The 15,382-nt window shown below is 34.2% G+C and overlaps 1 protein-coding gene across 2 annotated transcripts in view; it reads left to right on the top strand.

The window, feature by feature from the left end:
- SEMA5A (semaphorin 5A) overlaps positions 1-15,382 on the top strand; it is a 679,502-nt gene that overhangs the window by 548,571 nt on the left and 115,549 nt on the right. For both annotated transcript variants that reach the window (XM_069077034.1, XM_069077023.1), the window contains one exon: positions 11,758-11,939. In XM_069077034.1, the coding sequence (XP_068933135.1) occupies positions 11,758-11,939 (182 nt within the window). The remainder of the gene's footprint in view (positions 1-11,757; positions 11,940-15,382) is intronic.

Here is a 15,382-nt window from a genome sequence, read left to right as displayed (position 1 = left end):
TATGAACCTTTGTAAACTTGGAATCAACTGATAAAAATCCTCTGTGTTGCTTCAGATAAATCTGCTGATAACATAAGCACAAAAGACAACATTAGATATGCCTAGGATGCTAGAAAAGGACTGGTCAGAATCCTTAATTTAAGAGATGAATCAGCTGAGTCTCAGAGAAGTTAAGCAGTTTGCTTGAGTTCTCAGAGCTAGTGAGTAATTGAGCTGAGTCTAGGATCCCAGTGTCTTGACTCCTAATTCATGGTTCTTTCCACTATATACTTCCTCCCTAATGTAAATTACAGGTATGTTTTCTCCTAAGGGGACCTGTCTCCTCTCTAGGACTCATATCAACCACCCTGTTCCTCCTCTCAATAAAACTTTTCAAAGGAGAGGAGAATTATCAGAATTTCCCCTATAGAAATATAAAACTCAAATGCAGCTCATCCAGTCTTTCTCCTCTTCCCCTCCCTGCTCATCACAAGCCCCATCCACTTCAGTTCCTGCCAGATTGTTTATGCCCAGAAGAGTTATGGACTTTCCTTTTAATAAGGAAGGTAATTCTATTTACATACAGATTATAAATGTGTTAATAAGTCCAGAGATAACAAAGATTTTTTTTTCTTTTTTATTACTGGTAATTTAAGAAAACAAGTTTAATGAAATGGGAAGAACTTAAATATTAATGTAAAAGGTATGACTTGATGATTACAACAAGTTGAACTTTCCTATGTGGCTTATTAGATGAAAATGTCCATATGTATAGTGTATATTACTTGTATCTGTATATTCCCACTGGAAATGCATATTAACAATGGCTGGATAGTAAACTAGCAAGTTGGATCCTATTAGGGAGAGGCTACTTTTTTCTATGCCTCCAAACATATCAAAGGACAGTGGGAAGCATCAATGTCTTAGGAGCTGTTTCTTCAGTTATCCCTGATTGAAAAAAAAAAGCATAGTATCCTGTCCTTTGCATATGAAAATAATACTACTTATTCAACTGTCTGTAGAACATGCAAAACTTGAGTTATTTTTCCAGTAGAGGTGATGGATTTGTGCTAATCCATTGGTACCTTCTCATTCAATTTAATTGAACATATATCATGCTATGCCTCTGATAAGTCAGGAATATGGATATTGTACTTGACTTAGAAGCAAGCAATGCAAAATAAATTATGGAAATCACCAACCTTGAGCAAAACACAATGAAGGAAAGGACATATCTTTCTGGTTTGTGTAGACTTACCTGCAGTGGATGGAACACGCTGGATTACTTTGCAACCTGCTATCTTTTAATTATGCCCTTTAAAAATCCTTCCTGACACAAAGAGATGAGGCAGCTGAGGGATGTTACTATTAATGTTGAAAGGTGAAGACTAGCTACTGATGTAAAAAAAAACCTTCTAAAATACATCTGAATGGCATCTGTGTATATTATTTTTTCTCATTTTTCTTGAGAAAGTGGAAAAATTTAATTAGCAAAACCATTTCTCAAGATAAATGAAATGAAACTTTATCAACAATACATTAGCTGAAGAATTTTATAGCCTGACAAGGACTTCTGATATGTCAGGTGTGGAAGTAGAGTCAGTGTGGTATAGTGGAGAAGGGCAGAGGATCTGTCATTAGAAGACCTAATTTTAAATCCTGACTGTCTAGCTAATTGCATGACATTAGGCAAGTTAGCTCATTCCCCTAAGTCTTAGTTTCCTCATCTGTAAAATGGAGGGGTCAGATTAAATAACTTCTAAGGTCTCTTCTAAGTACTTATAAATCAGTGATTCTGTGTGAGCCATCAGAAACATTGCTAGTGGTTTGGAACTATGCCTGAAAATGTTATAAAACTGAATATACCCTTTGGCCTATATCTCAAAAAAATAGTCAAAGGACTGTATATCTCAAAGAAATATATCAAGGAGGAAAAAGACCCATTTGTACAAAAATATTTATAGCAGTTCTTTATTGGATTGCAAACAATTGGAAACAGGGGAGGCAAATCAATAGGGAAAAGGCTAAATGTCAGCCATGTTTTTTCTCCCCAATAGGAACTAATTTGATAGCTATCTACTCTCCAGCTACCATTGGTACAACCTATCTAATGGGAGTATAAAGAAACAAGCGATATGCATTATATTTGTGCTTGGTCAACATTTTCATCTATAAAAACAATAACCATACAAGTAGTTAAGCTTTTTGTTGAATGTGATGGAATTCTATTGTGATGTAAAAATTAAATAAATGGTTTCAGAAAAACTTAAGAATAATAATAGCTAACAATTAAAATATAGAGCACTTACTATGTGCCAGGTACTGTGCTGTATACTTTAAAATTAATATCTCATTCAATCCTAGGAACAACCCCGGGAGATAAATGCTATTATTATCCCCATTGCAGAGGACAAAACTGAAGCATGCAATGGTTAAGTGACTTGCCCAGGGTTATTTAATATCTGAAATTAAATTTGAACTCAGGTCTCCTTGACTCTAGTGTTGGCACTCTATCTACTGTGCCAGTTATCTTCTGGGGAGACTTGTATAAATGATAAAGACTGAAGTGAGCAGAACTAAGAGAAAAAATATATACAGTGATAGCAATATTGTGAAGAACATCAATTTGAAAGATCTAGTAACTCTGATCAACACAATGAACAACCACAATTCCAAAGACTCATGATAAAATATACTTTTGACCTCTAGAGAGAAATGATGGTCTCAGGGTGTAGACTGAAACATATTTTCTTCTATCTTTTTTCTTTTTGCTTTTTTTTGTATGGGAAAATGTCTAATATGAAAATTAGTTTTGTATGACTATAAATGTTTTTAATAAGTTGTATTTTCTTGCCTTCTCAATGGGAAGAGGAAGAAGAGGGCAGGGAGATAATTTGAAATAGAAAATAAGATTGAATTAAAAAAAAAGAAATGTATAAAAAAGAAACATGTGCTAATGACCTTGGATTTAAGATGGTTTATCTATCAAGAAAACATTAGTATTTATGGATTCTTATAGTCCTGGTTACAGGATGATCTCTCACTGAGATATTGAATAGTATTCTTGTTTACTTTTAAAATTGTAACTGAGAACATCACGGTCTTTTTAAAATACTTTAAGCAGCTTGCACCTCATCTAAGTCTTTATATCCCTAGTACTACACAGAAGATGTACATGCTGCCATAATCTTTAATGTTGCTTAACAAGGATATTAGTGTGCATGTGTGTTATGCATGGTCTGATGTGCCATACCATAGAGAGATTCATTTTACCAATGGGTAGCAAAATAACAACAACAAAAAAGTAATTTGCATTTTCAGGACAGCCCCATTTATGTATATAATAATCAGATACTTATTGGAACTATACTAAATTATAACCATAGGTTTTTAGGACAGAAATCATCTTGGGGATGATCCAGTCCCTTCATTTTATAAATGAAACTGAAGACCAGACATTTAAGGGGACTTGACTAATATCCTGCAACAGGTTAGAATATTATGTGACACCAAGATGTTTTCACATTCAGTGGGTGATAGCATGTATGGAAACAACAGGACATGTGCTATATTTTAATATTTTAATAGAAACAATGGGGAGTATGATTTGTTTTTAAGAAAGTCACTTGAAGATAACCTAATATTTCTTTAATCAACAAACAAGCATTCCTAAAGGGCCTGCTGTGTATTAGCATGACTTGATACAGAGACAAAATAGAAAGGTCTGCCCTCAAAGAAATTCCATTCAATTGGAAAAACTAATCTGTATGCCTAAAAGTAAATACAACATATGTACAAAATAAATATAAGGTTATTTGGGCATATGGCAGCTGCTAAGGGGGAATCAGAAAAGATGTCTTGTAAGAGATGGTACTTGAGCTGAGCTTTGGGAAAAAAACAAAAACAAAACAAAACAAAACAAAAAGCTAGAGGTTCCAAGAGGTAGAAATGTTTATTCTACATAGTAAAACAAGCTTTTCCCTATGTCATATACCTGTAGAGTAGGAGCTGTCAACAAAAGGAACTTAAGTGATATTTAAAATGAACAAACACCTCCTCGACTTTAGAGCATACATCCAAGTTAGAACACATAGTACTTCATTTCTTCTGTATCTGAAGAAAGGTAGTGCTGTAATAAGAAATTCAGTTTCTACTGCAGAATTTCTCTAGTTTTGCAAATGCACCTTCATACTTTTACCCTATCCTGGATGTAAACAAAGTGCCAGTGACACATTTGATCATCTGGATTAGGTTTTCTGGCATATTACATTTTCAAAAGCAAGATTGTATTAGTGATAATCAGGCTTCAAAGATCTTTTTCCCCTCAAAATAATAGTGCTCAAACATTAATTGCTCCTGAAAAAGATTCATAGTAATACTCTTCTCTCTTGACTCAAATCCAAAGGCATACCAGAAGGACCTTGTAATAAAGCATTTTCACCCATAAATTTCCAAAGTTAGTAGGGCTGTATTCATTTCTGCTCAATTCTTTTAATTTCATTACTAAACAGAAATTATTTTAAAAATACATATAAAAAGCTTCAAAAGACTTGTTACCACACACACACACACACACACACACACACACACACACACCCATCCCTAAGTAGAACCTAGTCCTAGCTATTCAGATTCAGAAACAATAGTACGAATTTTGTTTTAAATGAGATATGTAAGAACTTGTACACAAGTATATTAAAAAAGTGCCCATCTAGAAGTGCTTTTATACTCTCAGATCTTCTATATTAACCTGAAATGATAATAACCCTAAGAAATTAGGGTAGAATTTAAAACAACACATATATATATATGTATATACATATACTTATGTATATACATATATATACACACAAAACATAGATAGATGCAAATGTCCACATATATGTGACAGAGAAACAGACATAGAAAGATAAATAGACACATTGACAGACAGACAAATAAGCCATTTAACCTATCAGGCAATACTTTAAGAATCGAAGTCATAGGGAATTTGCTTACCATTAGAGTTTCTGTATTGGGGGGCTCCTCACATGAAAAAAGCACAATCTACTCTCCCACACCAATCAGTATGCCATTAGGATACAAACTTTCTCCTAGTGATTTATTTGAAATCTATTCCTTCTTTCTTTCTTTTATACCTTATTATTTTGATGCCAATGTTATTTTTTTTTTATACTTTGAACCTCTTCATTAGATATAATTTACTTGGCCTGTAAAAGTCAAAGTTCTCTTCAGAGACAGGGTTATGAGTTAAGCAACCTGTAGACATAAAAGGTGTTGTGTAAAATAAATATGATACAAGATCTCTCACAGAACTGATCACTTCTTAGAACCAAGTCCTCATGGGAAACAGCAAGGAGGATTTTTCAGAAACCCCTAGGACTTTGCTTTCTGCGCTCACTACCATTTAAAATAGCCTTTTACACAACATGGAATTTGGTTTGTCTATCCAATAAGATTGCCACTGTTGACAGTAGATTAAACCTTTTGCCCAGAACATTCCTAAATTCCCTACTAATTGGATATCATGTGACCAAGAGACTTCTCTGTTTTGAATGGGTATCATGATTCACCCTTATAAACATTAGAACCTTGGAGTTCTATAATCCCCTTTAGCAAAACTGCACCATATTCTTGTGCAAATATCTATCGTTGTTACTTTTCACTGTTTTCTCTAATTCCATTGCAGGGCAAGGAATCTGCCATGATGTTTTTAATACTTTCATTATAAATAATGTATTGAGCTATTTTTGCTATATAATTCAAATTACCTGGGGAAACATTGAGAATATTAGTATCTAATGCCCCACTTTATTTTTGTTATCTGAAAAAAAATTGAATGGGGGCTCTGATAATTACATTACAGTATAAACTGTCTCTGAGAAAATGAAACAATGGATGTCAGAAAACCCCAGATACCACTGGAGTACATTTGTAGTCAGTCTTCCTAAAATAAATTCTAAGAATTTTCTCTTTGACCAATGAAAAATGCATTTCCTCAACATATTATACAAATTGTAGTGCTACAACTGGGTTAACACTTCCTTTCTGTGGGAAATCTGATTTTGCTTGTAGCAAGAAAATATAAAAATATCACCAAAATAAACAGAGACAAATTACTTAGGAAAGTTGGTATGAATATTGCTAATTAAGAATTGAATTTTTTTATACATTTGCCAGTCCCAAAAGCAGAACCTGACATTCGTGGTTTCCAAATCGAATATAGAAACTCCTATTTTTTTAGCTGTAGTTCTTAAAATTTAAAGGGTCCCTGTAAATTCAGATCAATTTTAAACACAACAACCATGAACCCTTTTCAGGCCATCTTAAGCAAAGGCACTAGATAATGACAGTTATTTTATTGAGTCCTTGCAAGTCAATGAAAAAGACAAAGCCCTATATTAGGCAAAAAAGGATAGAGATGATTCTTCTACTGATAAAAAGGTTAAAAAAAGTACTTTGCATTTTCCAGATTAAATACCCATGATGTTTAACTCCTTTGTTTATGTAGCATTCATGAGAAGACAGTGACCTATAAAGGAGATCAAATAGGCAATTATAACCCTGGTGGCAAGTGGTTGAAGATACTGGAAGCTCCTTGTCTTTATTCTTACCTGCCTTCTACTTACCCCGCCATTGGCACAGAAAAGACATTTCATAGGGGTTTTGTTGACTCTAATGGAAAGGAATTAGTATACTCCCTATTTACCAAATTTCACTTCTAACTCTCTCTTCTTCCAAGGTATCTTGGTTTCCTGAAACGTAAGTGGGTCTTATAGACCAAGGAAAAAGGGGAGGGAAGATTCCTTGATGTGTCTGTAAGTCATAATTACACAATTCCAAATTAAATAAACTAAACTGACCACAATCACATTCAGATTGGGGACTGTGTTTTCCTACTTTAATCAAACACTATCCTAGCTTTCTTCAAAAGCTTTGGCTTCTACATTCACTAATCATAGTGTAGGTTTTAGCTTTGGACAGATAGGCATTCTTCACTTCTCAGTAAGGTTTCAGGCATCTTTAAAACCTTTTTAGCTTCCTTTAGCAATGTTCCTCTAGGCTTAAAAAAATGCCAATAAGAGTTCAAACATTATTTCCTGCCAAGACCTATTTTGATTTTTAAGATTTCTAATTGCTCCTGGAGTTAAAGACTTGACCCTCTTGTATCTAGGCCCTCCAGTTTTTATGCCATTGTACATGTTCAGAATTCATTTCTCTGATGATATTCTTCATTTCTGGTGTCAAATGCTTCTTTTCTGCATACAAGACAAGTAGCCTTCTTTTCTACAGAACACCTGGTCTCTGATTCCAAATGGCATTTAGTCAATCTTTCACTCAAATGTGTAGATATAAATCCTTGGTTTTGACATCTAACAATTATTCCAATAGGCAGCTGTTGCTTCAGCATTGTTTTACCCTTCACTGTCACATTCATTGGCAATTTCATAACATCTGCTCCCATTGCCAACATTACTATAACATCCATTTTTCTATTCCCCAATGTTTTTATGATGACATATTTTGTGCCTTTTTCATGAATACTGTAATTGGATGGTATGTCAAAATAAACTTGTATTTTATCTACATTAACCCATTTGACTAAGTAGATAATCATAATAATCTTAACATAATCCCATCAAGTACAATGAGTTTTCCAGTGTAGTCAAATATATGTAGACAAAATATTTTACCATAGGAAGAAGACAGTATAATATATAACATACTGACCATTGTAGGCCTCAATTTTTTGTCAATGTACATTAGTTATAGTATATTAGAGCTTAGCAATCATCTAGGTTAGGGGTTCAGGACTTTTCTCTTTTTTCATAGATGCTTTTGGCAGGTTGGGACGACTAGGTGGTACAGTGAATAGAGAATAGAGCCTGGAGTCAGGAAGACTAATTTTCCTGAGTTGAAATCCAGCCTCAGATACTTACTTACTGTTAGAGCCTGGGCAAGTCATGTAACTCCTTTGGCCTTTGTTTCCTCATCTACTAGAGAAGGAAGTGACAGACCTCTCCAGGATCTCTGCCAAAAATAATTCAACTGAGACCAGGAAGAGTTGGACACAACTGAAAATGACTGAACAATGGCAACTTTTGGCAGTCCAATGAAAACTTTATGCGCCTTCTCAGAATTGCATATCTAATTTTTTTGTTTTTGCTTTTTGGGGGGCAGTTGGGGTTAAGTGATTTGTGCAATGTCACATGGCTAGTTAAGTGTGTCGAGTGTCTGAGGCTGGATTTGAACTCAGGTCTTCCTGACTCCAGGGCCGGTGCTCTATTCACTGCACCACCTAGCTGCCCCATCTAAATTTTGAAGTAAATGCTATATTTTGATATAGTTTAGTAAAAATAAAGATGTATTTTTTGGTTCAGCTTTAAGGATCCCTTTAATTCTATCCATGAGCTACCAGGTAAAGAACCCTAATCTTGTCCCATGGCTTCATTTTTTTCATGGGAAAAATGAACTGAAATGCAAAAAGATGTTCAATGTTGCACAATAAGTGGAAAAGAGGGCTGGATCCTTGGGTTTTATAATTTCAAAACCAGTGCTCTTTTCATTATATCATACTGTTTTCCCACTACACCTATGATTTCCTAAGCTTCTACTCTAATAGGTCTGCATCTCCTTTGTCTGCATGAACCCTACATTTGTTCTACTTCATGAAAAAACTTTGAATGGTTTCCTCATGGTTAGAACAAAAACATCTATTTTGATTATTTCCATCTTTACAAGGTATCTCTGACACATCAAATTTCATTCTGGCATTATGATGTTTCATTTTACTTTTTTTTTAACATACTACCACCTTGAGTTTAAAATTTGCACTGGGAGGTGGCCAGGTGGCTCAGTGAGTAAGAGCACTGGCCCCAGAGTTGGGATGACCTGGGATCGAATCTGGGCTCTGATACTTAGCACTACACCCAGAAATAACGGGCAGTGTAACCTTGAGCAAGTTACTTAACTCCAATTGCTTAAAAAAAATTTGCATTGGAACTTAGAGCCATAGTGTCCAAGGGTTGAAAGAAGCTTTCTAGGTCATCTAGCTCCAATCCTATTGGAGGAAGGAATGAGGAATACACAGACTCTCCTATGCTTTGCAGCACTTTCCTTCTATGCTCTTTCTTATCCTCCCCCAACAACCTGCCATTTCAAAAATTATTTGTAAGATATGAAGAGAGACAAAACTTAATCAAATCACAATGTGATTCTCTGAAGGATAGTATGCCACATGTCACATTTAAATAGAAGAAAGAAAATAAAAAACATAGTAGCAAAAATATTATTTCTCTCAATAAAGGAATACAGAAAGTTTTTAAATGTGATAGGAAAGTAAAGAATTAATTGTTAGTAAAAGTATACACATTTTCCTCTGAGGGGAAAGTCACTTAATAATGGCAAATAATCAGTATGTATGTAACCACTAGAATGCTGCATAATTATAACCAATTCTGTATTTTATTAATATGATATCAAACAATATGCCTAATTACTATTATCAATTCTATATTTTATTAATATGACATCAATCTGCCTAATTACTATTATTATATATCACTGACTCAATGAACAATTGATTCACTTGTTTCACTCTGAAAATGATCATAATACCACTTATACAGCAGGAGGGATTTTGCATTGTGAATGCACATGATGATTTTTCAAAAAAGTACTATGTTCAGTTAAAGTAAAGCTAGTGCAAGTCTAAATAATTCATCCCTCATACTCCCTGAAAACAATTTGGGGAGCAAGTAGAAATGTGAGTGCTATGAAATTGATTTGATTTAAATTTTAGATGTCTCCAATTACATGTAACATCTCCCATAAGGAACAACAGAGGATCATCAGAGGTAGAGATAATGGATTGGATGCCTTTTTAGTATGAACTGAAGCTATCAAAAGAAAATATCTTCTGCTATGTCCTATGGAGAGAACCTGAGAATATCATATGACCATTCACATTCATTCCTGGTTTAGTCAGGGAAACGTGACAAGGGGCTTTTGAAGTTGAGATATTTCCATCACAATTTCCCCATGGGACAAGTCTATCTGTGTCTTGCTGCCTTCTTTGCCCCCTCAGCAGGATCAGATGAAACATTGTGAATTGCCTGAGGAGATGGTGCAGTCACATTACCTGTCTGTCTACCTTGCTATTGCTTCTTAAAGAAGAGAACAAGCTGTGTTTTGGTACTCAAGATTTTCAGCAACCTCAGTGGAATCAAGCATGTTTGAACACTGAAAATAAAGGAGAAATGTAATCATAGCTCTGACATTAATTGGACCAGGGACATGTTATCTCTGGTCTACTACCCAGCCATGTCAGAGAGAATGAACACTCTTGACATTAAATGGGAAATCACTGTTTCCTGTTGTATTGGGAGAAACAGCAGAGCAAAAGCCCAGTTCAGCTCCACTTTCCTGCACAAAGAATGATGTGTTATTTCCAATAAACACATGTCAGCAGTATTTGGAAATGATGAATTGCAGCTCTTTCAGCTATATTTAAAACAACATCAGCTTGTCTCTTCCTTGGAATACTATAGTACGTGAAAGATGAATCTTAAGAAATGTAATTACTAGTTAAGAGATGGAACTTTTGTTGGCATGGATGGAGTATGACCAGCATCAGGAGTTATAGTAGATGCATACTATGTGAGTGTAATTAGGCTTCTTCTTTTTCCAAACTATGTAACAAATATAGGCTAAAATTGAATTCCAGGTATTGGACACACATATAGCAAATGGAGTAAACTTACCTTGGAGCAATTCTTTTGCTTATGTTCATGGTGCAATGTAGAAACAGTTAAGTTATGAAATTTTACACTTCCTCATTCTTTCCCTTCAGTGAGAAAAAAAAAAAATATATATATATATATATGTTCTACTGCTTTCACCTTTTCTAAAATGTTTTTTAATCAACAACATAGTTAACCTAATATGAGAGAGAATATTCTGAATAATGTGTTGAAAGTAATCCAGATTAAAATCATAATCACTATAATTTCCTTTATATTAGGCATGACAGGAAAGAGGCATGATAAAAGAAAATAATTAGACCAAAAATGTTTTTATTTAGGAAATCCTATATATTGGGACTTAAGTTCTACAGTTTGGAACACATTGGAATTTTAGCACACCTTACAGGCCAACATTTTTTTTTAATCTATGAGACAACTTAAAGCAGCTATCTTATTGTTAGATGAACTGTAATAATGACAGTTGCTCATCTCTTATCATACCTCATGGCCCTAGACTCTCCATCATAATGCCAATATAACAATCACCTACCAAGCAAGAAACCTGGATATAAAAATACTTTTCAAAAAAGAGAGGCAGCATAGCATAGTATACTGTATATAGAGTGGGTCTTGAATCCAGGAAGTCCTGGATTTGTGTTTTACCTCTGAAGTTTCCTATATGACCAGGCAAATTTTTAATCTTTCAGTACACAACTCTCTGAGACTATAATTTATGGTGAATGGGCCAAATTGCCTTAATAATTCTCTATGTTGAGTAGTTAGCACTATCTCCTTCCTTATTGATCTGCATTCGTATTCTAGTGTATAATTGTCTTCAAGAATATATAGGTAAGGTGACCTGTTTGGTATAGTGACAAATCTTACTGTTTTAACTCTCACACCTCTTTTAAATCTCCTCTCTTTTTAAAAATCTTTAACCTAATCTGGTCATTTTACATGATGCTTTTTTCATTTTTCTATCTTAAAAAAATCTTGAATGTTCATGGTGCCTTTATTTGAATTTTATTTCTAGACAAGGAATTTAACAGTGGATGGAAATTATGGAGCCTGGTCACCATGGATACCCTGTAGTCATACAGATGGCAATATGGTTGGTTCTTGCCTCTGTCGAACTCGTTCCTGTGATAATCCTTCTCCTCAGTGTGGAGGCTGGCAGTGTGAGGGCCCAAGCATGGAAATTGCTAATTGTTCCAGGTATGTCACATGAAAATATGGAGCATAGTATCACTGAACCATGGATTTATAATTAAAAATAATTTTATGTTTTTTGTTTTTTTTTTGCTTTTTGGAGGGCAGTTTGGGTTAAGTAACTTGCCCAAGGTTACACGGCTAGTCTTTTGTGTGTGTGTGTGTGTGTGTGTGTGTGTGTGTGTGTGTGTGTGTGTGGGCGGGTGTTAAGTGTCTGAGGTTGGAACCGAACTCAGGTACTCCTGACTCTGGGGCTGGTGATTTACTCACTGCACCACCTAGCTGCTCCCAATAAATTTATGTTTTTAAACTCTGCTTTTAAAGATAGTAAGAAGTTTATAGATGATTATATTGTCTATACTAAAGTTTTTTTTAACTATTTAAATGTTGCATAATACCAACAAAAATAAAATATTTTACTTTTTTTCCCTCAGTTACATGTAAATTAATTTTTCAAAATCCTGAGTTCCAAATTCCTTCCTTCCTTCCCCCCTCCTTGAGAAGGCAAGCAATTAGACATCTATCATACATGTGTGGTCATGCAAAAATGTCCTTGTTAACCATGTTACAAAAGAAAATGCAGAACAACAAATAGTAATGAAGAATTTTTTTTTAAGTATGCTTCAATTTGCATTCAGATTTCATTGGATTTTTCTTTGGAAGTGGAGAGTATTTTTCATTATTAGTCCTTTGGAATTGTCTGAAGTCATATTGCTGAGGATAGATTGTCATTCATGGCTGATTGTAATACAATATTGCTGCTACTGTCTCCTTGTCCTGCTCATTTCACTTTATTTAAGTTCATTTAAGCCTTCCCAGGTTATTCTGAAAGTATACTGCTCATCATTCTTTTTTTTAGCACAATACTATTGCATCATAGCATTGAAGGTCACCAATGGGCTTCAAATACACTGGTGGTTTAGTGGGGTGTCTACCCAAGCAATGTGAAGACTTCTGTGGCAGAATAGGCAAATGTGAACAATTTGTTCCAAGAGGCTGTGACTGCAGTAGAAGCATGAACCAGAGAGTGCATAAAATTTGATCAGACATCAAAGACATTATGGTCATCCACTGATTCCTAAGGAACTGATCTTGATTTTTGTCACTGGACTCTGATAACTTTGGAAGAGAGTGAAACTAATGTTCTCACACAATTCTCCCTATTTTAAATCCAAATTGTACATAGAATTACATTATAATCACATACCCCAACTTGTTCAGCCATTATTCATTTAATGGACATACCCTAAATTTCTAATTCATTGTCACCACTAAAAGGAACTGCTATAAATATTTAATACATATAGGTCCTTTTTCTTTTATCTCTTTTGGGTACAGGCATCAGTAGTACTATTAGGACAAAGAATATGCAGAGTTTATAGTCTTCTGGGCATACTTCCACATTGCTCTCCAGAATGATTAGATTAGATCCCAACTAAAGCAACAAAGCATTAGTGTCCCAATTTTTCCATGTCACCTCCAACACTCATTGTTTTTCTTTTCTGTCAAATTATCCAATCTAATAGATGTGAAGTGGTATCTCAGAGTTATTTTAATTTGTGTTTCATTAATAGTGAAATACTAATTGTAATTTAGAACATTTTTCACATGATTATAGGTAGCTTTGATTTGTTCTGAAAACTGCCTTTCACATCTTTTGACCATTTATCAGTTGGGAAATGACTCATCTTCTTATAAATTTGACTCTGTTCTCTTTATATTTGAGAAATGAGGCTGATAAAAATCAGACAACATGTAAAATATTTCCCACCAGTTTCTTGCTTTCCTTCTAATGTTGGCTGCATTAGTTTTGATTATGCAAAATCTTTTTAATTTGATGTAATCAAAATTATCCATTTCATATCTACAGTGCTCTCAATTTATTCATAATTTTTCTCTTATCCATAAATCTGACAGTTAAAATTTTACATACATCTTTAATTTGCTTATGATATCACACTTTATTCTAAATTGTGTACCCATTTTGATCTTATCTCAGTATGTGGTTTGAGATGCTGGTCTATACTTAGTTTCTGCCAAATTCCTTTCCAGTTTTCCCAGCAATTTTTCATCAAATAGTGATTTTCCCCCCAAAATATTTGGGATTTTTGGGTTGTAGAACACTAGATTACTATGCTCATTTTCTGTTAGCTATTGCTAGCATTTATAGAACAATATTCAATAATAGCTGTAGTGATGGGCATCCTTTCTCTACCTCTAATCTTTTTTGAAAGATTTCTAGCTTATTCCAATACAGATAATGCTTGCTGATGATTTTAGATAGATTCTGCTTATCATTTATTCCTATGCTGTCAAAAATAAAGTCAGAAGTGTTAGCAATATAGTTTAGATAATCATTAATCAAGAGAGTGTATCACAAAATTGAAAATTATTCTATCCTTTTGCTTGTTGTAAACTCCATGTTTGTGACATTGAAAAATCCCATGTGGATGCAAAATATAAAATCACATATTAATCCCCTCAGAATAATAAATAAGGATGTATAGCTCATCTTTACCTTTGATACTACTATATAGAAACTCAGAAAGGGTGTCTAGAGTAATGAAAATTTTTCTGAAGTTTTATTTTTACATAAAGTTTTTCATTTGACCAGCAGTAATGGTGGGAAAACATTCAAATATTAAATCCTAGAACTCATTTATTCTAACTTACTTTTTTTCTCTGTTACATAGAAATTGATAAATAAAATCGACTAATTTTTTTCTCCTTTAACTTTACTTACCCTGCTTAATGCATTGGTTTACATGCTTTTTGGTCTTTACTTAAATTTTGTTTTAAATAGATATCTCATGTCATTTCTTAAGGAGGAAATGACCTATTTTCAGGTTAATGTAGGTAAGTTTTAAAGTGGTAATTTGTTAGTGGTTTTTGTTTGACAGTAAAATGTCACTTCTCGTGTGTCTCAAGGCATGAAAGATATGGTCACTTAGTTCATTAAAACTTTTTCAGACATTTCTTGAATTAAAGTATTTGAATTTCTAGTTTTTTACCACTAGAAGTGCCATGAATCAAATTGGCCTAGAATGATCTGGTCTTTCAGTTACTTCTGATTCAATAGAAACATAGCTATTTAGCTCTTTTTGGGGGTAGACATTGACAAACAAGTAGGAAAATTGATTAGACTATGGATTTGGTTGGTCATCAGACCTAGGGAAATTCAAACTGATTTGAGGTTTCATTATGAAAGCTTTTGCAAATTTGAAGCCTAACATTACCAAAAATTATCCCAAGAATTGTTTACATTTTTTTTTTAAGCAATCAGGGTTAAGTAACTTGCTCAAGGTTACACGGCCAGTTATTTCTGGGTGTGGTGCTGAGTGTCTGAGCCAGGGATTCGATCTCCAGGTCGTCCCAACACTGGAGCCAGTACTCTTACTCGCTGAGCCACCTGGCCGCCCCTAATTGTTTACATTTTTGTAAATGTTTCC

The sequence above is a fragment of the Petaurus breviceps genome, unplaced genomic scaffold (genome assembly GCF_028583685.1).
Source record: "Petaurus breviceps papuanus isolate PSGF00001 unplaced genomic scaffold, PetGlider_PUasm1.0 151, whole genome shotgun sequence".
Classification (NCBI taxonomy): domain Eukaryota; kingdom Metazoa; phylum Chordata; class Mammalia; order Diprotodontia; family Petauridae; genus Petaurus; species Petaurus breviceps.
This window is presented reverse-complemented; position numbering and strand designations above follow the sequence as displayed.